The sequence below is a fragment of the Chinchilla lanigera genome, unplaced genomic scaffold (assembly GCF_000276665.1).
Source record: "Chinchilla lanigera isolate Chin_1 unplaced genomic scaffold, ChiLan1.0 scaffold00032, whole genome shotgun sequence".
Lineage (NCBI taxonomy): Eukaryota > Metazoa > Chordata > Mammalia > Rodentia > Chinchillidae > Chinchilla > Chinchilla lanigera.
This window is the reverse complement of record NW_004955433.1, coordinates 23,261,220-23,286,506: the sequence shown is the minus strand read 5'-3', so window position 1 is coordinate 23,286,506 and position 25,287 is coordinate 23,261,220. Positions and strand designations below refer to the sequence as shown.

Here is a 25,287-nt window from a genome sequence, read left to right as displayed (position 1 = left end):
CAGCGCGCAGACACCGCTGGGTCGGCAGGGCTCGTCGGGTTGCGCGGCACTTGCGGCGCAGACGGAGCGGCAAGGCGCGGGGGTGGCCCGGCGGGGTCCTCGCGGGTCCTCGGCGGGCCCGGGGGACGGCCCTCTTTGTGGCTGCAGTTGGCAAGATGGCGCCAGTGGGGGTAGAGAAAAAGCTGCTGCTGGGCCCCAATGGGCCCGCGGTGGCTGCCGCCGGCGAGCTGACCAGTGAAGAGGAGGAGGGCCAGAGCCTGTGGTGAGGCCGAGGGCCCAGCCGGGGAGGGGCGGGCCGGGCCGGGCCGGCCCAGGGCGGGCCGAGGGTGACCGCCTTGCCATTGTTGCCGCAGGTCCTCGATCTTGAGCGAAGTGTCCACCCGCGCCAGGTCCAAGCTGCCGTCCGGCAAGAACATCCTGGTCTTCGGTGAGCGGCGGGCGCGCCCTGGGGGCCTGGGGTGGGCGAGGCGGCGCCCCTCCCACAGGTCCCAGCCTTGCGCTTCTCCCCTGCCGCGCGCCGCCTGTCCCCTGCCGGCCCGGGTTGGGGGCATGCCGGGCCTTGGCAGGGCCGCCGGAGAGTCGCCAAGCCCACCCCACCCCGTCTCACGGTGGGTTGCTTCCCTCTTTGGAGAGCCCAGTGGTGCTGCCTGGGGTTGGCACATCCCTTCAGTCACCTGGGCGCGACATCAGCCTTGACTCCCTGCGCCCCTGGCGTTCTTCTTTCACCAAGTTCACCCTGTGGAGAAAGGAGGGAGTAGATGAGAAGGCTGGGTGAAGACAGGTAAAGGAGATGACCTGGGCTCGGAGCTTGACCACGAAACTTTCCTCGGTCTTCTAGAGCAGTACTCAGATGTTTTCAGAACTCTTCAAAGGACAGCAGGCCTGGGAGTCAGCACCGAGGACTTTTATTATTTCCGCCCTCACTGCTGAATTTCATGAGTCAGGTCCCTTAGCCTCTGTGGCCTCAGTTTCCTCGTACAAAGGAGGAGCTCCGGGTGTATTCATACAGTAGACCCATTTGTGGAATAGGACCTGTGGGCTGGGCACTGGGACAGCACAGACAGCCCTGAGACACTAACAGCAGTGTCATTCGAGCAGATACATATGTGTTGGTGATTGCACCATGTTGGGCATGGGCAGACTGTTGTGGGAGCATCACATTGCTTGCTGCTGTGAAAGGGAAATTTGGAGTTGGGTCTTTTGAAGAGTGTGAGTAGGCAGGAGCACCAAGCTGATCAGTGTGCTGTTTGGAAACTGTTAGGAGCCTCTTGTGGTAGATGCCCACTAAGGGACCTTGAGGGCAGATTGAAAGCCTGACGAGTTAATGGTCTTTCCTGAAGGCTCCAGATTTTCACAGGCCTTTTACCTTATCTCCATCACCAGGCCTTAGGGGACTCAGTACTTTGGTGGTTTTCCTACTGTTTGTGAAGGGACCAGATGGTCTTCACATTGGTGGTAGGTTATAGTGGACCGTAGAGATCTTCAAAAAACGAGGAGTCAGGATCGCTAGATCTGTGTTTTAGGAAGGTAACTTCGGCTGCAGAGTGACAGGTGGCACAGAATGAACTGAAGTCAGGCTTACAAGTACTTGCCATGGTCCATATGAACTGTGGAGAGCCTTATGGATGGACGGGGGATCCTTGTGGTTTACCCTTTACCTTTCATGAGTGTAATTCTATATTATTAAATCTCATGACTGTCTAGTGACCTTTATTGATGGTGGTTCTACTTGATGTTTAGAGGGGTTTCTTTTGGGAGGTGTTATTCATTGGTCAGAGGGAGGTAAGGAAGCACTTAGTAATTACAGAGATTGTGCTTTAGAGTTTTGCTTAGGTCTGTAATTATTTTCTTTAGTTTCCCAACTTTCAGAATGCTTATGAAGGAGATGTACTGAAATCAAATATAAATAATAATGTCTGTTCTTCATGATTGTGAGGAAAAATCAGGTTTTTAAATTCAGAGTGTCTAGACTTTGAGGTTAATTCTGTTGTGAAAATTTCTTTCATTTCTTGTGATAAAAGTTTTATTTTGTAAGAAACTAGCCCCGCCTTTTACTTCTCCAAATACATATGTTACATGTTACAGGTAGGACCCGTTGGCTTGCCTATCTCCTTCCTTTGTGAAGTAAGGAAAACTGCAGTAGGATGTTGTTTTACATGTTTGAAAATGCAGTATTTACCCTGTCCCCTCTCCAGTGACTCTAGTGCCAAGTCTGCTTTGTTTGTGAAAGCAGATGAGATCTCAGTAGTGGCTTTGCATGAGATTCTTAGTTGTTCCTTGTTATGTGAATGTCATGACTTGCCATCTTTGTCTTTGTCTTCTTGGAAATATCATTTGTAGGTGAGGATGGTTCTGGTAAAACAACGCTCATGACTAAACTACAGGGAGCAGAGCATGGCAAAAAAGGAAGAGGCCTAGAGTATCTTTACCTCAGCGTCCATGATGAGGACCGAGATGGTAAGTGAAGCATTGATCCATGGTAAAGGACATACGCAGGACTCTGCCTCCTACAACATGTCTAGGCATTCTCAGCTTTCTCTTTGGCTCATAGAGAATTATTCAAGAATAGATGACGTGGGTCATTTGTGAGATTTTATTCACTTTCTTGTACAGAGCATGTTAGCAAAAACGAGGAATGGGACTATTAGGTGCTTGTGTCTACATGTAAAGGAAATCCTTAAAGTAAAGTTTGACATGCACATAAAGGAAGCAGGAAAGATTTTTTTAAAGCTTTGGAGTTTTCTATGACAGAAACATTAAATGCTTAGCAGACTGATATAGCACCGCTGTTACTCTGCCCCCTTCTACTGGAGAATCTTAAAGTTCATATACATTCATTGATATTTTTTGGAGTCTTTTTGTGACTGTTTAGAAATGCAAAATGCTGGAGGTGGAAGGAATAGAGGTTCAGAGGTAATAATGTTCTCCTTTAATTCCTTGAAATGTGGATAGTAGCTGGGCATGGTGGTCTATGCCTGTAATCCCAGCACTCTGAAAGGGTGAGGTGGAAGGATCATTAAGTTTGAGCCCAGTCTGGGCAGCTTAGCGAGACCCTGTCTCAAAATAAAAAATAAAAAAGATCTGGGGATGTAGCTCCATGGAAGGTTCTGGGTTCAATCCCAGTACTGCAAGCAAACAAACAAAAATGTGGATGGTAATAGTTTCTATCTGCACAGTAGTTAGGGTGATTAAAGGCACATGGTAAACATTTGTACAAAGATTAGTTATTATTTGGAAACTTCGTTCTTATAAATAGGAGAAGTATGAAGTAGCGATTTTTGCTTACAATTACTCTGTAATACAGTCTTTAAAATCTTAGGATTAAAGTTAGATTTTTTTTTAAATGGCTATAAAATTATAGGTACCTAGGGGAATTTTGTTTTGTACAGAAGTTATGATGGTAGCCTAAAGGTGAAATGTATTAATTAAATTGTGTTCATTGTATTTGCCTTTACCCATTTAAACAGTAAGACTCTTGATGTAAGGGGAGCCAGTCCTCCCACTTCTGGTTTCCCATTTGCTTGTTGCTAAACAGAGGAAGCTGAACCAAGGTCCTTTCTAGTACTGTAATTCTCCTGTCTCCAAGAGCTGTTTAGTAGAGAGTGTGAGTCAAAGTCTCTTGTTGAAGCTTGGAAATCTACATTGTGTGAATGCTAATTTAGTGGTCATTTTAGAACCCCTGGGATTTTTTTTTTTTTGTCTGTTCCCTTCCCCTGACTTCTTTGTCGTACTGAACATTCCCTGGAGGACTTGAAAGGAAGACAGGAGGTGGACCTGGTGCCAAGGTTATGTCAGAAGGACAGGAATCAGGTGTCTCTTTAGGCCCATCAGAGTCCATGGTTATAGGGCTGGAACTCAGGGGCCACTGAGTCAGCCTAGAGGACATTGCATGTCTGTATCTTTTGCTTCCTTATCTTTGTAGGGCACCATGGTTATTGTGGAAAGAACTTGGGCTTTGGAGCCCGGTGGATCTGGTTCAAGATGCTACTCCTGTAGTCAGCAGTTGTGTAGCCTCAGGTAACTAATTTAACCACCTACACTTGAGATTTCTCATGTGTAGAATGGATGATAGTGCCTATTTTTCAGGTTGATAGAATAAGAGAGTATGTGTAGATTGTAATGGAATGCTGGAGATGTGATAGCCCTAGTACCATTTTGTCTTGTTTCTTTTTAGTTTTTGTCTTTGTTTTGATTTTGAGACAGATTCTCACTGTGTAGCCCCAGGTGACCTCAAACTAGTGATCCTCCTGCCTCAGCCTTCTGAGTGCCATTATGTCCAGCAGTCTTGCTTCTTTTGAAAGAACAGAACAATGTGTGTGCTCTGAATCTGTACCCTCATCTATTTCAAGGCAGCAGAAGCATGTTTCAGGCCAGAGTGTAACATTAGTTGTATTTTACTTGCCTTTGAGTTATAAAGTGTATAGTAACTTCTATTTTTCATTCCTTTAAGATTACCTTAAAAACTTTGGTTTCTGCATTTATATGATAATTTTTAGGTTACCTACTTGTGAGTACTTGTTTGATGGAAAAGTTGCCCTTACCTGTGGTTAATTATATATCTTTAAGTCCTAGGCTTCTTTTATTGTGTGGCGTGACCGGGTTATAAATACACATTTCACAGGCAATCACCCATGTAGGAAGAGTCTGACTTGTACCTCTGCCTTCAGGGTTGGGGATCTAACACTTTGTGGGATGTGTATGGTCTCCAAGCATGTGGACAAGTTATATGTGATGGGCAATGGTAAGGGAGGCTGGAAAAAGGAACCATGCCTGCTGATGGGTAGGCATTCAAGCCCATAGATTTCAGGTACAGAGCACTGTTTTTGTTTTTGTTTTATTTTTTGATTCTGATAATTGAAACCAGGGCCTTGGGCATGCTAGCACTGACACCTTAGTGTCCAGAATAGTATTTTTTAAGGCATTCACAGAAACCCAAACTGAAACCACTATTTAAAGTACATTAAGAATTTGAAATATAAGCTAGGCATGATGGCACACACCTGTAATCCCAGCACTTGGGAAGCTGAGGCAGGAGGATCACTTTTGAGGCCAGATGGGCTACTATATAGTAGGTTTGAGGTGAGCCTGAACTACATAGAGAGACTCTGTTTCAGAAAAAAAAAAAAAAAAAGAAAAAAAAAAGAGTATTTGAAAATTTAGCTAGATTTAGATAGCATATACTATATACTGTTGAAATAAAGTTAGGAATATGTATTTTTATAGCATATTAATGAATTGATTATATAAAAAAGGCAGCTATAGGTTTTAAAAGTATGTGTTTGACTTTATTAAAAAAGGTAATAAAATATTTCAGGAAGTGTCAAGGTTCTTTTTTAAAAAAATAGTTCTTAAGAAAAATTTCTAAAACTGTATTATCAGTTGGTAGGATTGACTTATACAGTTTGTTCATCCAGTTATAATTTTAGAACCATATACTTGATAAAATGTCAGCACTTAACACATTTTTTATATATTTATCCTAACATGTTATTGTAGAAAATAAAATGTGTAAAATAGACAACTGTTATGACACATATACATAGCACCTGCCTTGAGCAATTAACTAGCTTTTGATTAATTTTATTTCAACTATATCTCATCTTCTTCACTCCATGTGGGATTTTTTCAGACATTATATCATCTGTGAATACTTCCATAAAGTATGTCTAAAGGATAACAATTTTTAGAAAATAGAACAATGTTATTATATAACGAGAACTGTAATCCTTAATATCATCAGGTATCCAGCAATTCGTATCTCAATGTAATGATTTTACCTTGGCATTTAAACCCAAAGGTCTGTTTCTTTGGTACCCTTCTGGTATGTGCCCTGCTTACTGTGGCTAACACAAGAAGGGTTTGTTTAACCACAGGCTGTTAGGAATTGCTACCCATCTCACAGGTTGCTGCTATCTTAGGACAGTGAATTGTTTAGACTGTGGCACAGCGGGCCTGTGAATATCAGCATCTCTAAGTTCGTATTGAGAAGTAATTACCTTTAGCCTACTCCTTAGACATTGCTGAAATTTTTCTTCACTTGTAGATACTTGCTATGTATCAAGGCTGTCCTTCAGCTTGCTGTGTAGCCCAGGCTGGCCTCAAGCTCATGGTGATCCTCCTGCCTCAGCCTCCTGAGGGCTGGGATTACAGGTGTATGCCATGATGCCTGGTGTGGTAGATACTTGGTTTAAACATTTTAAAACCTAGACAATTCCTGAGGCATTAGGACCAAGAATTGCTGTTCCTTGAACGTTTGGACCTTTTTCAGTTAGGATTTCTGTTTGCATTCTGTGTGGAATTCATCTTTGTAAGGCTCCTTTTCTGATAGCTGTGCTGATGATCACTGTCCAGTCGTAATTTAACTTCATTTCTTAGATCATACACGCTGCAATGTGTGGATTCTGGATGGAGACCTCTACCACAAAGGCCTGCTGAAGTTTGCAGTTTCTGCCGAATCCTTGCCAGAGACCGTGGTCATTTTTGTTGCAGACATGTCTAGGCCTTGGACTATAATGGAATCTCTACAGAAGTGGGCAAGTGTTTTACGTGAGCACATTGATAAAATGAAAATTCCACCAGAAGAAATGAGAGAGCTAGAACGGAAGTGTAAGTGCAATTTTTTTAATTGGAAAAATTATCAGACATTGAATAGTCAAACCATCTTCCCTTTTAGTGAAGAGACTTCACTTGGAGAAAGTTGTGTTTTGTTTTGTACCATTAACTTCATACTTGCTCTTACAAATGTAGCTATCATGAATACTTCGAAAAAGTGTTCAGAACAGTCAGCGATGGATCAATAGTCCTTATTGTCTTTGTTCTGTTTTAATAGAGTTCTTTCCTTCTAAAATGTGATCTGTTCTCTGGTTTTCCAGGATTTTCTGCCATTCTGTCTGCTGAGTTAGCATCAGGGTGTCGGGGTTTGTTCTGGTTTCTACAGACTGAATCCTGGCTCTAGGACTCTGAAGGTTCTCTCTATCCTCTTGTTGGTAGGTTTAGTGGGAGTTGTTAAAAAGGTAAATCTTTTGGAATCCAACAAATACGACTTTTTATAGGAAAAGGAAGGCTATTTTTGGGTGTCATTAAAGTGAAAAGCTATTTTAAGACTAAGGATATCTAAGTTTTTTAGAGAACAAAGAACTTTCATATTAAAGGAAGTTTGTGTCCCCCCCACCCCCAGTGTGGTTCAGAAGCTTGTTTTTCCTTTCCCTTGCTTCTGTGCAGTTACATCAGCTTCTGTCTCCTTGCCAGAGAAATGGGAGGGGCCGGGGCTGGAGCTGTGGTAGCAGCAGCCGCCGTCTTGGGCAGGACAGGCTTGGCCTAGCCTGGCTTAGTTCCACAGGATGACATCATTCCTTTTAGTGAATTGATGAGGGTTGTAAGACTTGACACGAGATCTTCACACTTACTGGCAGAAGGGTTCAGAAATTTTGATGTGCTTTTCAAATTATGTTTAATGTTCTATGTCTACCTGTCCCATACTTCATCTTGCCCCTGTCCTACATTAGTTAAAACAGAGATTTGAACATCTTATTTGATTTGCTGCCAGTGTGATACGTGGATCACCCACATGTGTGCTGTACTGATTGTTATGCAGCTCAGCTCATCTGTCTTCAACCACTGACCTTTCTAGATAATGGCTCTTTTTCCTCTGAAATAGAGACCCTAATGATAACTTGTCAGAATAGTTCTGAGGCTGAATAGCTGTTTTTTGTCCATTGCACATACAGCTTCTTATCCACACTAGCAAATTAATGCACTAGAGATTTCAGTTCTCTAACCTGTTTTCTTAGAGTGATAACATTGTAAAGATTTGTTAAAACAGAAAAAAGAGAGGCCAGGGATTGCTGGCCGGACAGGGAAAATATCTGTTCAGTACAAGGTCCTGTTCTAGGCCCTGAAAAACAACAGACAAGCTCTATTCCTAGGGAGCTGAAGGCATGAGACACTGAATTTATTTTATGCTCTTAGTCATTGATGTCTGTTGCTTAAGATTAGATTCGTTTGCATATGGCACAAAACTCGAGATAATGATGCCCTGAATAAGAATGAGATTTCTCTCTCCTGAAAATGAGATCTAGAAGTAGGTAGTTCAGAACTGGAGAGCCAAGGGCTCAAGGACCCTGATGTTTTGTGCTTACTGCTTTGTCATTTCTAGGGTGTGGTTCTCTTCCTCCTAACAAGTAGAGCTCTGCCTTTCACATCTATGTTCCAGGGAGCAGAGAAGAGGAAGGAAGAGTTGGAGGGTGCATGTCTGTCATCACTAAAGGAGGCTGGGAAATGCAGTTTTTATTCTGTGTGGCTATGTATTGTGGACTTCAGAGTTCTGTTCAGTTAGGAGGAGGAGGAGGAGAGAGGACCCTGGAAGGCAGCTAGCAATTGCTGGACGCATGTGTGTATCTCCTGACTCCGGTTAACCTTCCAAGGCCCTTGCTTCCACCATCCCTTGTCTGAGATGTTTGGAATGGTAGCCATGCCTTTGTGCTGCATATTGAAGGAGTACCTTTGTTAGTGCTGGTTTTAGATGACGTTTTAATAAAGTAGTTGGCTATACTCATGCTCAGGGGACTCTGTTGCCCAGATTAATTGGACTTAACTATTGTACTGAATGAGTGAAGGGCTCTTATCCAACCAAGCTTCTAATCCAACTACTCTCTCAGTCTGCCAGTTTTGGAAACCTGCTCTGTGGCCAGCCAGTCTCTTTCAGGGTTAGGGTTCCCAGTGGTCCAAGATCTGTGGCAGCTGTTTCACAGTCAGAACCATCTGAGCCAGAGGAAGAGCACTCCTAGGAGCTAACAGAAAATGGTGCTTGGGTGTAGGTTAGTCTTTCTTGCTTATGTGGAGCTCTGGGGTCTTCTCACAGCTAGATCCAGTGGGTGGTCAGTAAAGTAGGAGGGAAAGATGCTGCTGCAGCAGCAGCAAAGGTATTTTGTGATCTCTTTCTTATGCCCACTCCCCTCTGGTCCTAAAAGGGAGGCCCAAGTGGGCTGGTGGCCCCTGCTGTAAAATACTGGCCATCTCCTTTCTTGAGAGAAATTGTTAACGTTACACTATGTGTATCCTCTAAGGAAAATGTACATTTTTACTATTAGAATTACAGTCTTAAATTTTTTTTTTTTTTATATTTTCAACAGATAAGTGAATTTTTAAAGCAGTTTCAACATTTTTTTTTCTTTATTTTACTTTAATAGTATGAGTGTGAGTGCCTGCCTGGCAAGTACAAGGTCCTGAGTTTGATTCCCAGTACCCGCCCCCCCCCCAAATATTGTGTGGGTGTAGTGTTTGCGTTCCTTGTGGGAAATTGGTACATGTACATAGCGCATCTTAATTCCTTTTTTCTTCCCATTTCCCTTCCCTTCCTGCCCTCCCCCTCGATCTCAATCCCCTTCCATTTTGAGAATGACCTCTCTCCTTGCTTTCTATGATCTTGTATTCTGCTCTTTATTTTTACTTGGTTTCTCATGTAAGAGAAATCATGTGATATATTCAATATTTTTGAATCTTCCATTTCCGTTTTTTTTTTTTTTTTTTGGTGCAGGGTCTCACTGAGTTGAGGCTAACTTGAATTCATTATGTGGCCCAAGCTGGCCTCAAACTTTCAGTGGTACTCCTGTCTCAGCCTCCCAAGTGCTGGGATTACAGACTTGCAACATCATACCCGGCAATCTTCTGTTTTCTTTACCTGTATATTATGCACATTTGCTCTGCCTTTCAACCTATTTTCTAAAATGCTGAGTTAACTAAAAAGATGTAAATTCCTATGCTTACCTGAGAGCCATAATTAAAGTCATTTGTTCAAAGTTTGACTAGTCTCATCCAGGGCGTTGGGCCATTTTCTTGGCACATATGGAATACTGCAGAGTTGGGCAGCACCATAGGTAATAGAGGATCCTGGAGCAGGCTGCCTGGGCTGCTGCACCCCACCTCACTTCCTACTGCAGCTCAGCTCACCTTTCTTCTGCCCCAGGCTCCATCTAGGAAGCCTTAGCCAGATGCCTCCCACACCTTGGGTAGTTAGATCTTACCTAGGTAAAGTTTTGTATTTTTCATTGATTTGAAGTTTTGTTAATATGCTTTTAAAGAGACTATGAAAATATTTTATTTTTTTAAGCTCCTTCAACAGCCACCTCAATTCTGTTTTTGTCCAAAATGGAGTAAGAGTCACTCGAGTATATTGTTTATATTGATGGTGATATTGTGTGCCTATCTTAAAGAGAAGTTTAAAGGTGAAATATTAGCTCACCTGCACTTGAGAGCTTAATCAGTTAGCTTTTAGTTTGCCGAATGTTATTTGAAAGACAGTTGGTGCCAGGTAATTTTACCTTGTACTCTGATTACCTAAAATCTCTGTAAATAAGCACTCATTGTTTTAAAATGTTTGAGACCTGTTCTGTAGGTGCAAAGGAGAATGTCCTTTGTAGTGCTGTTATTTGCATTTACTTCAGACACTGAAGTAAGTCTTCTGTAGTGCTGTTCTTTGCATTTACCTAATGAGCTTATTGTTGGTGAGAGTAAAGGATCTTAGGGTCCTTAGTCCTCCAGGGTTTATTAGAAGAGAAGAGCTAGCTGCCTGTTGGCTTCTCTAGCTCCAGATATTGCCTGTCTTTTATTTTCTGGCCTGACATAAATCTTAAAATGCCCACATCCAAGTGCAGGTCTGCTTAGCCAGAGTAGTGAAGGTGTGTGCCAAGAAACGTTGCTTGGTACTGACTCTCATTGTGCTAGGCAGGGACAGGCCCTAAAGATGAGTCTGAGTTCCCAAGAGTGAGGACGAAGTGTGCAGCTCGTGCTAGGCAGGTACAGCCTCAATACTTAGTGCTGACGTACTGCAGCTGTGTGGAAAAAGTGTTTTCCGTGGAATTCAGTGTTTCGGCAAACACTTCTAATGAGGATTTTGACAAGATTTCTTAGTTATAGAAATACCTAATGGTCACCTATGTGAAGGTAACAGTTCAATTCTGCTGGTATTTTGTTTGTTTGGTTTTGGTACTGAGAATTGAACTCATGACCCTGAACTTGCCAGGCTTCTTCTGGTATTTTGAAGTGTTTTTTTTTTTTTTTTTTTTTTAATAGTAGGAACTAGTGATGCGTTAGAATTTTTACAAACTCTTTTAGGAGATGGATTCAATTGAAGATGTCTGGAGGAATTTTTTTGCAGCTCTGAATTTACAAAGCTCAGACTGAATATGTCAGAATTGGCATTTTTCATCACCATCCCCAAATCCCTAGTACGGCAGTCCAATATGACTCGGTTTGTCGCTCGTAGCTGCTCATGTTTGGTTGCTTGTTACTGCCTTATTCCATTTTTTCAGGCTACTGTGTATTTTTATTTGGTGTGTGTATAATTTTTTTTTCCTTTTCCTCTGTAGTTGTGAAAGATTTTCAAGACTATATCGAGCCAGAAGAAGGTTGTCAGGGTTCCCCACAGAGAAGAGGGCCTCTGAGTACAGGCTCCGATGAAGAAAACGTTGCCCTGCCTCTGGGTGACAATGTGCTGACTCATAACCTGGGGATCCCAGTGTTGGTGGTGTGCACAAAGGTGTGTCCAGGGAATTGTTGGCTGAGTTCGGCCAGTGAACAGTCACTGTCTGAAAGAAAGTTTGAGAAACTTCGGTGAATTTCTTCCCAAAGGAGAGTTGGGCTTATTCAGGATTCATTAAGATACATCAGATGTGTCAGGATAGAACATATTGTCATTTAACGTTGCTGCTGGAAGCATGACATCACTCAGTTCATGTGTGCTCTGGGTTAATCTCCAGGAAGCACTGAGTGTATGGGTATACTCAACTAAAAACAGCTTTCTTAAGGTGACATAAACTGGGTCATCTCGTCTAAACGTGGTGAAAAAGTAGAATGATGAGGTGGAAATAGAAATTAAATTCAGTTATAGGGAAATAAAGTGTGTCTCTTACATAAGAAAAACAGTTTTAAAAATGTTTCCAGTTTCCAAAGTACACAGACAGATGACTGTTTTGTCTCCCCTGCAGTGTGATGCAGTAAGCATCCTGGAGAAGGAGCATGATTACAGGGACGAGCACCTGGACTTCATCCAGTCGCACCTGCGGAGGTTCTGCCTCCAATGTATCCTTGGGGTGCTCTGTCAGGCCTGGTGGCGTGGGCTTCCCTCCAAATGGGTGATCTTCACGGGCATGCCTAAACTCAGAGTAGTCTTCTGCCTGTGTATATTGTTTTACTAATTTTATATTTTACTGTGTTGGAATTTGAAGCTATTTGACTTATGCCAATCTTTGGTTACTTTTTATTTTTAAGTGTACATTTGATAGGCTTTTATGTTAAGAAGCAGCTGAGGTCAGGTGTGGTACCCTCCTGTAATCCTACCACTCAGGGAGGCTGAGACAGGAGGATGGCAAGTTTGAGACTAGCCTTGGCAACTTAGTGACTGAAACTCTGTCTTAAAAAAAAAAAAATCAGTCTCCATACCCTATTTTCTCGCACGCATGCATGCACGCACACATGCACACAAGCACTCATGAAGGAGAAGCTGATGTGAGACCATTTTATTACCATATTATTTTTATCACGCTTGGAAATCTTTTTAAACTTTGCTTTTATTCAGAAAGGAGTAATTTGTAATCCAGTCGTAGGTGCTACTGGTGTGTCCCATGTGTTTGTTTTATGCTACTCATAAAAACCTATTGTGTCAGCAGTCTTTCTCTGAAAAACCAAAACCTTCTTCCCTTTAGAGTCAGGGTGTTGGATGCATTACTGCTGCCTCCTTTCTGCCCATTCCTGGAGTGTATGCTTTCCTTTTTTTTTTTTGGTCTTTTAGAGACAGGGTCTTGCTGTGCAGTTCAGGCTGGCCTTGAGCTCACTTTGTAGCCCAGGCTGGTCTCGAACTTCCAGTGATCCTCCTGAGTACTAGGATTACAGGCATGTGGCACCACACCCAGCTTGTGGAAATGCATGCTTAAGGATAAATTTGTTCATGCATAAGTGTCTGTCTACAGAGAAGTCTAAACCTCACTCTGCTGAGGATGTTTTCCCACACTCACCTGAGAGCCAGTAACTTTGCTTCTTTGGAAGCAGTCCAGGGGATCAAGATACCGGTTTATGTGTTAAGTCAACTACACAGCCTGCTGACATTAGCATACTTTATGCTTGTGACTTGGTTCATCTGCAACTGTTGCCTTTTTTGTTTTTAAAATTGTAATACTTTCTGATTGTCAAAAACTGATCAAATTGTCTGCAGTGCTTTAAGGGTTGTGCTTCTATAGGATTAATTTTGTCCCCTCCCACCGTGAATTGATTTTCCTTAGCAGATTGATTAGATGGAGCTGCCTTGATTTACACATCAGTGAAAGAAGAGAAAAACCTCGACTTGTTGTATAAGTACATTGTTCACAAAACATATGGATTCCACTTTACTACACCTGCCTTAGTTGTGGAAAAGGATGCAGTTTTTATGTGAGTTCTGGAGAGGTGATACTTTCAACCCCTTCTTTCTATAGCACACCTACTGCTTAACATTTTGTCCTTTCAAGTACCTTGCTTTCTGTCTGTGTCTTGTGCAGCCAGCTCTCTTGCTGCTGTGGCTAAAGTGTGTGGATTGGACCTCAGACTTTCCCTCTCTCTTCCTCCTGAATTACGAAGCATTCTGCTTGAGGGGAATGAGTGGTGTGGTCAGGGCTACTGTCTTTCCTCATTGAAAGCGAGTTGCCAAACAAACCATTTTTGGCCACTTGCTGTGAACTGGTGAGGTACTGGCTGGGGGAGAGAATTGAAGTATAGGGGATTTCACTTCAGGGATTGTATGTGTGGAGTCTTGTTTACTTTAGGGATTCTAAACATCTCCTGTTAGAGCATCTAGTTCCTCTGCCCAATAGTAAACATGCTCCTTCGCCCTGTCACAAGGTTTTGGCTGTTCTGCGTGCTTATTTTATTTCCAGAATTTCAGCATTTATTTCTAGCCACAGGGATTGATTGTCCTGCCAAGAGAGTTAGAAACCTGTATTCCTGAGTTTCTTTTTCTCACTAGAGAATCATGTTGCTGGATGCATAAATAAATGATGAAGCCGTAGTCACTGAGAACACTTGCATTAGCAAACTGATGTTCAGCCTTAGCTAGCCTCTTAGCTTAACAGTTGTATTTGTCTATTTAGCAAGCCATACTCTGCATCTCGTAGGTACCCAGGTTCTCTGCTGGGGCCACAGAAATGAATGAGGTGTGGTTCCTGCTACAGTGTTGAGAAAGAGAGACACAGCTGAAGAGGAGAAAGGCAGCAGTGGGCTAGTGCAGGAGGGGTGGCAGGGAGGGCAGAGGTGTGAGGCTGGGAGGTGCATGTATCCCAGACAGCCACAGAGGAGGTAGGTGCAGTCTGAGAGCCTGGAGGTGTGAGCCCCAGGTGGTGCAGGAACTGAATAGATTACTTGTAGCACACTCGAAGAGAGCTACCTTTGGGCTGCTGGCAGACCGCATAACTGCTTTTTGAGAAGCATCCTAAGCAATCAGCCACAAAAGGTACAAGCTTAGTGAGCAATGTGTTTTTGGAATTACTTTAGTGCCCAAATCACCTGATCCAAAGTGGGGAGGCTGGTTAGATTTGGGACTAGTCTGGAATAGAAAAGTATCTTGTGGCTGTTGAAGGCTGCTTGGGTCATGGCAGTATCTCAGTCCTGCCCTATCCCTTTGTACCTTTGGGACTATTGATAGTTGCTTATACGTGAACTGGTAAAGTTAGCAAGGTCATTTTGGGGTACCCTGGCTATACCTTCTTGATTGTAGACCTGTGGATCAGGATTTGGTGGGAGAATGAGAGTCTTGTGAGAACAATAGTTGCCATCTTTCAAAGCTTCTTGAGTTCAAAAGTGTGGCATGTAGGATACTCTGCAGTTGCTGCCTTTAGGAGAGTTGGCTGGGAATAATAGGCTGTGGCTTAGCCTAGTGGAAGCCAGGTCTTTTTGCCCTGTGATGTCAAAGTACACGGCCCCCATGTAGGAACCCTTGGGGTTTGGGCCCCAGGGTGGATGCAGGCCCTGTTTTCCCCTTGGCTCAAGAGTATATCTTTCTACACAAGCAAAATCAGTGAGCCAGTTCACAAGATAACTGTTAGAAGAGTTCTTAGAGACAGCCCATAAGAGGGGAGCCTCCATACCAAAGCCCGAGAGAAATAGTCTCCTCCTAGGCTCTGTCCTTTGCTGCTCTCTGCATTCTCTTATGATGAGTCAGGACCCCATTGTGCTGCTGTTGGCTTTGTGCAGTAGCTCTGACCACATCCACTGGCACAGCACGTGGTCCTAGCTCTTACACTGGCTCCTTAGACCTGGAGCTTATGAGCTCTGTACAAAGCAGGGCTTGCTCTGCTGATATGATGGGGTGTCCCTGCATGTGTCCAAAGCTGCCAGCCACCCAGATTTTGTGCAGGTGCAGACCAGATCTTGTGAAGAAGGACATCACCCAGAAATCCTTTCTAACCCAAAATGTGCTCTGAGTATTGCAGTAAGCAGTCTCAGGAAAAGAAAGCCAATACCTGTCTCTTTGCCTTTAGACCGGCAGGCTGGGACAATGAAAAGAAAATAGCTATTTTACATGAAAATTTTACAACTGTGAAACCAGAAGATGCATATGAAGATTTTATTGTGAAACCTCCTGTAAGAAAGGTATCCAAATCAATCACTTTAAAGAGTCCAGGTGCTTTTTTAAAATGAGGAGCAGAGGGGGGACCTGTGAAGAAACATCTTACATTATATCATTTTGAAAAAAGTAAATAACCCAAGGATCATTTTGTTAGTCTTTAAATGGGGCCTTGTGTTACATAAATGGCTCAGGGTGGGGTGTGATGGTGTGCCCACGTGGAGCTGGGTGGCATTTCCCTTGAAGTCCTAACAGTGCTGCTGCCATCTCTAGATTACTGTTGTTAGATTCTCTCTCCTGAGAGCTATTGAAGCTTCTAATCAGGAGATGTTTAGGACCTGTGAGACTTAAAAATACCAGTTGGCTACCTGCCACAGCCAGTTTTGGGAGAAGATCTGTGCCTTACTGGAAAAACTTTAATGGCCATCTCTGGAAGGATCCCTCAGACACATACAGAGGGCTGAGGGCCAGGGATATATAGCTCAATGGCACAAGCGCCTGCCTGGCAAGCACAAGATCCTGAGTTCGATTCCTGGTACCAAAGAAAGTAGGCTGAGCACAAGATTCTTCTTGCAGCTTGAATTTTGACAGTCACTTGGGAGGGGTTTGGGCCTGTGGCCACAAATATGTATATTGCTTTACAGCTGGTCCATGACAAAGAGTTGGCAGCAGAGGATGAACAGGTATTCCTAATGAAGCAGCAGGTAAGAAGATACTGACATTTAATTGAGGCCTTTTCATGCATGGAGTGCCAATTTCCTAGGAGGGTAGGGGCTACCTGAATATGGCAATCACAGTGGGCTGAGCATCAGGGGTTGAGACTAGGGCTCCCAGCTCCTTCCTCTTTCTGGGATTGGCAGGGGTTGGACCACCTGCCTTAGAATGTCTGCCTGCCATTGCGTTGCACATTCTTCCACAGGGCTAGTGGTGAACCTATGGGACACATGCTATAGCAGGCTGTTAGTATCATTGAAAGTTCTAGAAGGTTTGCCATCACTAGTATCTGTTTAAGTGCCTTTTCTATGAAAAGTTAGATTTTCTGCCATACTTCCTGAGTTACTGAGTTTTATCAAGTGACCTGGCCTTACTTCCTTTATTTCACATGGTCCCCCACAACCTGGTGCACAGAGATAAGTAGTGCCCACTTTATAGGTGAGGCAGTAACTTTTTCAAGCTGACAGTGTAAAAATACGAACTGAGTCTAATAATTGGTCTTTCATTCAGATTTTTTTTTTTCACCCAGATTATTGTTAGATATTTCATAAGTCTCCTTGAGGGTACAGGCAGGTCCCAGCAGGTTTTGACAGTTCTTTTTCCAACTCTTCCAACTTTCTGTGCCCTGCTTCCTTCCTTATCTTCAAATGGTTACCAGAATCACTTTTTCACCATGTACCAAACTGCTCTGTAACAATGTATTTTTTGACTTAGTAGCTGTTAAATGGCACCCTCTAGTGGAATACTAGGAGTTAAGTTTTTGACCTCAGTGCACTTCGCAGGCCTTGGCTAATGGCCAGTTTATCCCTCTCTTTGCAGTCACTCCTAGCCAAGCAGCCGGCCACACCCACAAGAGCTTCTGTGAGTACCTCATACCAAACACTCATGGCCTGATATTGGGGGTGTCTTTCTTTCTTCCTCTTTTTTCATCCGTGTCTGTCTGTTTGTCTCTCTGTCTTTTCTTTTGTCTTTTTGAGACAGGGTCTTGCTATGCAGTTCAGGCTGGCCTTGAACTCACTTTGTAGATCTTGAACTTGCAAAGATGCTCCTGCCTCAGCCTCCTGAGTGCTGGGATTATAGACGTGTGCCACCATGCCTAGCTGTGGGTGTCTTTAGAACTTATACTGTTATTTGTGAGAACATATGTTTGTGTGGGCTTTTGTGTTCTCTAAGAGGGTTTGGTCTCCCTAAAGGCCAATAGCCAGAATCTCAGGAAATGTTTGGTAAAACACAGCATTCATGAATCAGAATGAGCTGGCTTTATTACCTTGTTACATTTTCTCTTAGGAGAAATTGAGGTCTGGAAACAGACTAACCTGGGAGCAAACTCCTAGTTCTCTAACCCGGACTGGAAAATATCCTGCAAAAGCATGTCTTCATTTTTGGAATTTGTATTTTCTACTACTGTACTTTTATGCTTGTGTGTGACCTGGACTGTTTTTAAAATTAGGAATCCCCTGCAAGAGGACCCTCTGGCTCTCCAAGGACCCAGGGCCGGGGAGGGCCAGCCAGTGTGCCTAGCGCTTCCCCCGGCACGTCTGTAAAGAAACCAGACCCAAACATCAAAAGTATGTATCCTGTCTTTGGAGAGTGGTTTTGTCCTAGGTCTGAGCCCTGCAGGGATGGTTGAGTCTCAAGTGGAACCGAGGAAAGCTGAGGCCTGTGCTTTTCCCTGAGAAGGGCTGCTTTCTACTTTCTTCCTCCCAAAGGGTGGGGCTGTGGAGGCAAGGTCCTGTTCCTTTGTCAGAAGCAGTAGTCTAGCCACCTAGCTTTTTTTTTTTTTTTTTTTTGTACTGGAAACTGAACTCAGGACCTTATACTTGCCAGTCAGGCACTTGTGCTGCTGAGCTATCTCCCTGGCCCTCACCTAGCATTTTTTGGAAGGGAATGCAAAATAGGAAATGATTTTTAGAATACATACTTTGAATTCTAGTGTTATTTCTCATTATCTTATTACTATTTTGAATTTGTGGAATTTTTTTTCTCCTTTACTGTGTTTGTCAATCTGAATTACTAGTTGAAGCAGCTGTCATCTCAGTGGCTTGATACCGGAAGATATTGGCTGCAATAAAGCCATCAAACAGAATTAAGCCATCAAACTTGTATGTTTGATGAACATCTTCTGCTTAGGATATCAGCCGTTCCCAGCAGACGGGGAGTGCTGAGGGCTTAAGAAACTTTGATGAATAAAAAAGGACATCTCCTTGATACTGGCAGATAATGTGGAGCACAAGTTAATCTTTATACCCTCAAACAGATGGGAAATGTAAGCACATTTCCACTTAGTAATTATGCTAACACATAATTAGCCTTAACAATGGTGATATGTAAAGAATGTAGTACATGAATGGGATCAGTATTCTAGGAAGGTGATAGCTATAGATGTGTAATTCTAAGGTGAGAACTACTTTTTTTGTTTTAATTCATTCAGTTTGTATAATGCTCTTTTTTCTGTTTCCTTAGATAATGCAGCAAGTGAAGGGGTGTTGGCCAGCTTCTTCAATAGTCTTTTGAGTAAAAAAACAGGTTCTCCTGGAAGTCCTGGTGCTGGTGGTGTGCAGAACACAGCTAAGAAGTCAGGTACAGAGGGGCCTTCTGAGGCTTTTGATCCTTGTCGCTGAGCAGTGCTGGAAGGATGGGAAGGCAGACAGGAATGTGCCTTTACCTGACCTTCAGATCCTCAGTCGTATTCTGAACAATTATGCACAGAAATAGATCTGTACTTTACACTGAGCAGGTTGCTGTGCTTTTGGTGGGGTTGTCTCATTACCATGCAGCTTTCTGTGATACATGTAACATGTTCCCAGTGACTTGTACCACCTGATGGGACTCTGGCATGCTGCCTGATGGGACAGTCATGCATGTACCACCAGTGGTTCAGCGCTGCCCAGTAGCAAGACATACAACTTAACACTCCCATTGTGAATGTGTTAAATTTGGGTTTACATACATTCAAGCTGTTGGGTGAGTTGAGGTATAGTCTAAACTATACATGTGAACTTGGGTGTAGGTGTCTCTGCTAGAGGCCATAGTTAAGCATGCGTGTCCAATTTATAGCCCACCTTTACTGCCCTTATATTTTTAAACGTTGTGAATAAAAAATATTTTTAAAAAGGAAGTTTAATTGCTTATATACATTAACTATATTATATATTTTATATATGGCCCAAGAAAATTCCTCTTGATTCAAAAAAATGAGACCACAGGAAAGATGGGCTGCAGGTTGAACATGCTGGTGTATTATTGGCATTTTGTTTGTTCTTTTAATTTTCTGTGATGCTTTAAAAATTTTTTTGCTCATTTCACTGCCATGTGGTCTTACTGTGAGCTGAAGCCTGTGACTGAATCCTCATTGTCTCACTTAGGGGGTCCTTGTCTCTTCCTCTATGAACTCTTGGTGGCCCATCCACCTGACCTTGCGTGTAGGCTGGTATGGGGCAATCTGTCTTGGAGATCTCTGAAACAAAAGAACCAAGTTCCTTGGGAATTACATAAATTCTCAGGAAGCTGGAAGATTTGTTTTGATTTGATTTGATTTTATAATGCTAGGAGTCAGATCCAGGGTCTCACTCGTGCTAGACAAGAAGTGATGAACATTTTAAAAGGTTCTTCTGTTTTTAATTTTTCATGGTTATAAGGTATTTTAGTACAGTGTTTTTCCTGACAGATATTTCTAAAGCAGAGGAGACCCTTAGGAGATCATTGTATCCTTAGGGAATTCTGCCCTCCAGACAGTCTGGTCTGGTGGTGTCGGCTATGGGCTAATACTATTCCTTTACCAGAGATAGGGGTTATTTTTCAAATCCTGGTGAGTGTCTGACAGTAGAAACATATGAGCACCAACTGCAGGACTTACCATCTGAACTTTCTGGCGTTGGTCTTGTCTTCTTATTGAAACCTGGTATTTCCAGGCTGTCCTTGAAAGACAGTCTAGACTAGAGTGTTGTAATTAGGAACAAAACCTGATTACTTGTCTGAGACAAAGAAAGAACTTGGCTGCATGACTGAAACTGCAGTGCCCACTTCTAACAAGATGGCAGAGTGCACAGGGGTGAGGATTAGAGGATGAGAGGGGTTTTGAAAAAGGCCTCTTTGTTTGCCACAAAGGCATTGCCTGCCAAGGGCAGCCATATAGCTGGGGAAGCGTAGACCTGTGACATGGGGAATAATGAAGGCTTAAGGTCTGTCTTATGACCCTTGGGACAAAGTGTTACTATCATCACAGAGTCACCACAAATGTTTACAGAAGTCTATATAATTTTAAATGTTTCATTTTAAAAATTATTTTCTGTTTTCACATTGCTGCTTTGCTTTTTCTTCCCCTTTGTTAAGGACAAAAGACTGTGTTGTCAAATGTTCAGGAAGAACTGGATAGAATGACTCGAAAACCAGACTCCATGGTAACAAACTCTTCAACAGAAAATGAAGCCTGATCTTCCTTAAAATGCACATATCAAATGACCAAATAACTATGTATATTGATCTGCTAAGACCAGGATTTTTCTGATATGGCACATGCTATTGGTTTTTTGGGGTAGGGGAGATGAACTTTTAAAAAAAAAACTTCATTGGCTTGTCCCAAGTGTGAAGTGCACATTTAGGAAGGTTATGTGTCAGAACCCTTGTTAAGGATAACCCTTGGACTCTTCAGGCATGTAGCTGTCGTGTGGGAAGAGCACAGCTGGGCTTGTAGAACAGAGAAAGGGAGCCCACTTTCCATCAGGGCGGAGCAGACCAGACCAGGAAATCATTGATCAGATGGTGGTTCGTCTGACCAGTTGTGTATTAGCAAATTCACTTGTTCTTGGGAAGCAGATTAAATAGCAGGAAGTCCAGGGAAGAAAGACTGAAAGAAGAATGAGAAAAGTGATGGTGGGAAGCTGGACGTTGAGGGAGGTGAAGGAGGAGAATAAGCAGTGTTAGCAAATACTGAGCTCAGTAGAGTCAAATAAACATTGTTTAAGACTTAAAATTAGAAGCATTTCCAAGCTAAACACTAAGCAAAATGGGAATTAGACTTGTCCTAAAGGCATCTTTTTAACTTAAGGAAGATGTGTTAAATGTGGGGTGCCTGAGTCAGGTGGGGCTGACACAGGGGTGGGGAAGATGGCAGCTGCCCAGTACCCACATGCTTGGCCCAGGCCGTGTGCCTGTGGAGATCCTGGGCTCCATGCATGTGTATTATGAGGCAGGCAGTCACTGTGGGCTGTGTTCAAAGTCAGCAGATACAATATTAGTTTACTTTGAATTATGTTTTCTAAATAGCTCCTGCTTTGTTTTTTAAATTAAATTTTTTGTTTTTTGTTTTTTGTTTTGTTTTTTTACGACCGCAGGCTAGCCTACTAATAGGAAATGGTGATCAACCTCTCATTTAACCATAATGCAATGTGTTACAGAAAGTTTAGAGGAGGTTGTCAGTGTCATTGTACTCTGGTTAATTATCTTGCACCAATCCCTGCCTTATAGTCTGTGGAAACCTTCACAGAGTTCCACTCATGTAAAAGGATCTTGTCCTAGTACCCTGGGCTGATCAGTGTATCAGATGGACAATAAGTGTGAATGTTTTATATTGAAAAATGAAACATTTATTTTGTGTTTTTCATAAAATGTAGCTTTTTTTTCTTACGGAAGTGAAAGTTTCAGCTGTCTCCCCATTTAGGGCAAATTTATCCACATTGTCCTGTCATACCACCATTCTGGAAATGATTTCTGTGGATTTGAAATGGCACTTTGGATTTTATATATGACACAGCATTTAAATGCAAACACTAATCTGAATTTCATGTATAAAACATTTGTTTTCAAACCAAGGGAAAACCACAGTTCACTTAAGTGGAGTTTACTTTTTTTTATGAATGTTTGTTGTACTGTGTCTCAGCCTAACTTCCCTAATGTTATTACTTTTACAGACCAGATTTGACTGACCACTAACATAATACTCGGCATAATTTATATCCTGTGTTATATAACAAAACTCTTCAGACTATCTTGAATTGCTTTTATAAGGTCTGAACACTGTTAAGGAGAAAGTTGTGTATTTACTTGCCTTTTTGACAAAAAGACGTTTATTGTGCCAGGTTTATTGGTGAAATACACTGTTTTTTCCCTTTTTTTAATTGTTTTTTTTTTTTTTTTAAAGTATTGTGGCTTCCAATTACCAGGTTGTCTAGGTGATGACAGTAAACTGACTGTGGAGCAATAGTTGTGTAGTGATGAGTAGATGCCAGACAGTTTATGGCCACACAAAAGGTGGGGTCACTTAATCTTTCTAGCAGCTGGGGGCAGAATGAGTGATCACAGAAACAAGAAGGAATTTTTGGAAAGGCACATGTCTAAGAGGGAAACAGTATGATTTTAAATTCGAATGCAAAATTTAAATTTGTATCATTTGAACTGAGAAGCACTTTTTGGGTCATTGTAAAACGTACTACAACCGACAAAATGCTAAGATGCCGGTTTTTTGAAGGAAGGTTTTTTGGAGACCACTTTTATTCTCATGACAAGTGGACACTTCTGGTATCAGAAGAAACTGATGCATGGTGTCATGTGCTCAGTGGTTGCCAAAGTCTACCAACTTTGGGGAGCTTCAGGGTTCTTTTGGGGGAGTGGGAGGGAGATGATTTTTATTATTTTAGGGTTTTCAGGCATTGGAACCAAAGGCCAAGTAATAAGCAGCCTTTACTTTTTAAAATAAAATTCATTTTATTTGCTGAATACACTTGTATGGTAGATGGTTAATTTATATACTTATAGTGGTTATATCTGCTGTTTGTCTTTAAAATTTAAAAAACAGACCCAACCTAGAAGATATGGCCCAGACAAAGGCCATGGATTGGTCTTTCCTAAAAATGCAACAGTTATGCTGCTAGATTATTTTATTTTGTTTGCACTTTCTTTTTTGGGGATTGGCATTTTAAAATCACTATTTAAACTGAAGAAATTGTTGTGTTTTATTTAACGAAGTTGAAAATGACTGCTCTGTACATCATGACCTTAACAATGTTGATGCTGTAAGTGAAAGTTCACTGTCGTCTCTATGCTAAGTTCATTGGTGTTCTTAATTTAAAATTAGGACTGCAGATTATCCCCAACCAGCCTTAGTCCAGGGTGTGGCTCTATCCAGGTGCGGTATGCAGTCATGTGGAACCTTGCTTTCTAGCAGTGGAAAAAAAAGATGTCTCTAATTACTGGCTTCAATAAACACGAATCCAGACTGCTTACAATTCTGGGTGACTTTCTTTTTTGATAAATCATCCCACTGAAGATCCGTTGTCTGCTACTATGGGGTATCTGACCATATAGTTAAAAATATGTTGTCCCTTAAAATTATCAGAACTTCTAATAAGGGGAAGAACATTTTAAACCCAAACATTGAAGGTTGAGAAAGTCAGAGTTGTGTGTAGAGTGCAGCAGGGTGTGGGAGTTGTCCAGCATGTTCTCTTGTTTCTTGAATAAATGTTTCATTGTCTGAATTGAGCTAAGTGATTTTCCCTTGGCTTATTTAGAAGAATTGAGAAGTTACAGAGAAATTTCAGAGCAGCTACTGTATACCGTAATGCTTTTCATTTACTTAAAATGGGGCACAGTAAAATCTGTTCAAGAGAAATTGAAGATTGCATTTCTTGCTGTTGGACTCAAATTTTCTCAACTTTTTAATGTGAAAAACTGCAAAGCTGTAGAAAACTTGAAAAGTTATATTGGGCATCCATATTTCACAAAGATTCACTTTTTAAGTGTCTTTTGGCTTTCAAGCAATCTGTGAGGTGATTTGGGGATTATTTCATTTGATGAAACTAGTGGTAATGTAATAGCAAATACCTGTATTAGATATTGCTGCATATCAGTCACTCTTCTAGATGTTTCATGCAAATTGATTTATATTCACAACAACTCTCTGAGGCAAGCATCGCTTTCATCTTAGTTTCCAGACAGGCACACAAAGACAGGTACAGGCTAAGTAGCTACTAAGGTCAAAGTCAATTTGAGCCCCAGAAGTCTAGCTGAGTTTGGGTCATTGCTGTACTCTGCTGGCACTTGTGTTTACACAGACCAGATGGCAAAGGCACTAATTGAAAGTGCTTTTTTATCTGTGGTCCTCCACAGCTATGTGCTGCTGTTCTACCTCTTGCCCTTGCTATCATGGATACAGGAGCCACTCTTGTTAGATGGACAAAAACAGCAAATGGAGAATGTGTCCAGTGCACTGTGCAAAGGGGATGGGGGCCGTAGTCGTAGTATCTTTTGGGGTTGAGGTGCCTGCCACTCTTTATATAGAAAAGACTTCTTAGGCACAAAGAGCTTTAGGGCTCATCTGTGGCAAGGGCCCATGTTAGGCTCCAAGACAGTTCTTCACCAGTGGAGATGTCCATAAATGCATATGAGGCTCCATGGAGGGCAGGCCTGCTGGCTCACCTGCTTAGGGGCCCTCACACACACAGTTCACGCACTGGATTCTGTCCTGGGAGGGCATGAGCTGTAATGCGTTCCAGTCTACAGTTCTAGTGCATTATCTCCTTACTTTCAAGTCAAGCAGGCACAATTTAGACAGACTAAGAAATTGAGCAAGAAATAAGACAACCCAAATTGGGAGGCTTCATCCTTCTTGGGCCTCCTTTCTCTATCTTTGTAAAATGGGAATGAATTTCTTCCTAGACATGAACATTAGAGGGTATATGGTAGGTGTTTGGTGTAATTGTTAGCTGAGCTGTATGTCTGGCATATATTGTAGGTGTTCAGTGTAATTGTTGATCCTAATCACACTTGCTGATTAACACTGATTGTATTTTAAATACTTCATCTCTAAGGAATACAAGTTAGAGGGATGGGTATGCTGTCACCGTTCATTCACCATGATGATTCCTGGTAGTTTCTACAGGAGGCCACAACTGAGGTCTGGATTCTGGAAGCAGGACATGGTATGTGGTATTGCATTCGTTATCCTGCAAGACCTGCAGACAGCTAACGATACAAAGTGCTGTCTTGAT

General features: G+C 42.3%; 1 protein-coding gene across 3 annotated transcripts; it reads left to right on the top strand.

Moving 5' to 3' along the window:
• On the top strand, positions 1-23,526 carry Dync1li2 (dynein, cytoplasmic 1, light intermediate chain 2). Of its 3 annotated transcripts, XM_005388471.2 has the most exons (13): positions 1-262; positions 354-427; positions 2,341-2,457; positions 6,376-6,606; positions 11,367-11,536; positions 11,985-12,078; positions 13,287-13,422; positions 15,504-15,615; positions 16,234-16,293; positions 17,123-17,164; positions 17,754-17,871; positions 18,767-18,883; positions 20,636-23,526. In XM_005388471.2, the coding sequence occupies exons 1-13, from the start codon at positions 156-158 to the stop codon at positions 20,734-20,736; spliced, it is 1,479 nt and encodes a 492-aa protein (XP_005388528.1). In that variant the 5' UTR covers positions 1-155; the 3' UTR covers positions 20,737-23,526. The 3 variants fall into 3 exon arrangements, with proteins under 3 accessions (XP_005388528.1, XP_013371647.1, XP_013371648.1); XM_013516193.1 differs by lacking the exon at positions 2,341-2,457; XM_013516194.1 differs by lacking the exon at positions 6,376-6,606.
• Positions 23,527-25,287: the final 1,761 nt, after the last annotated feature.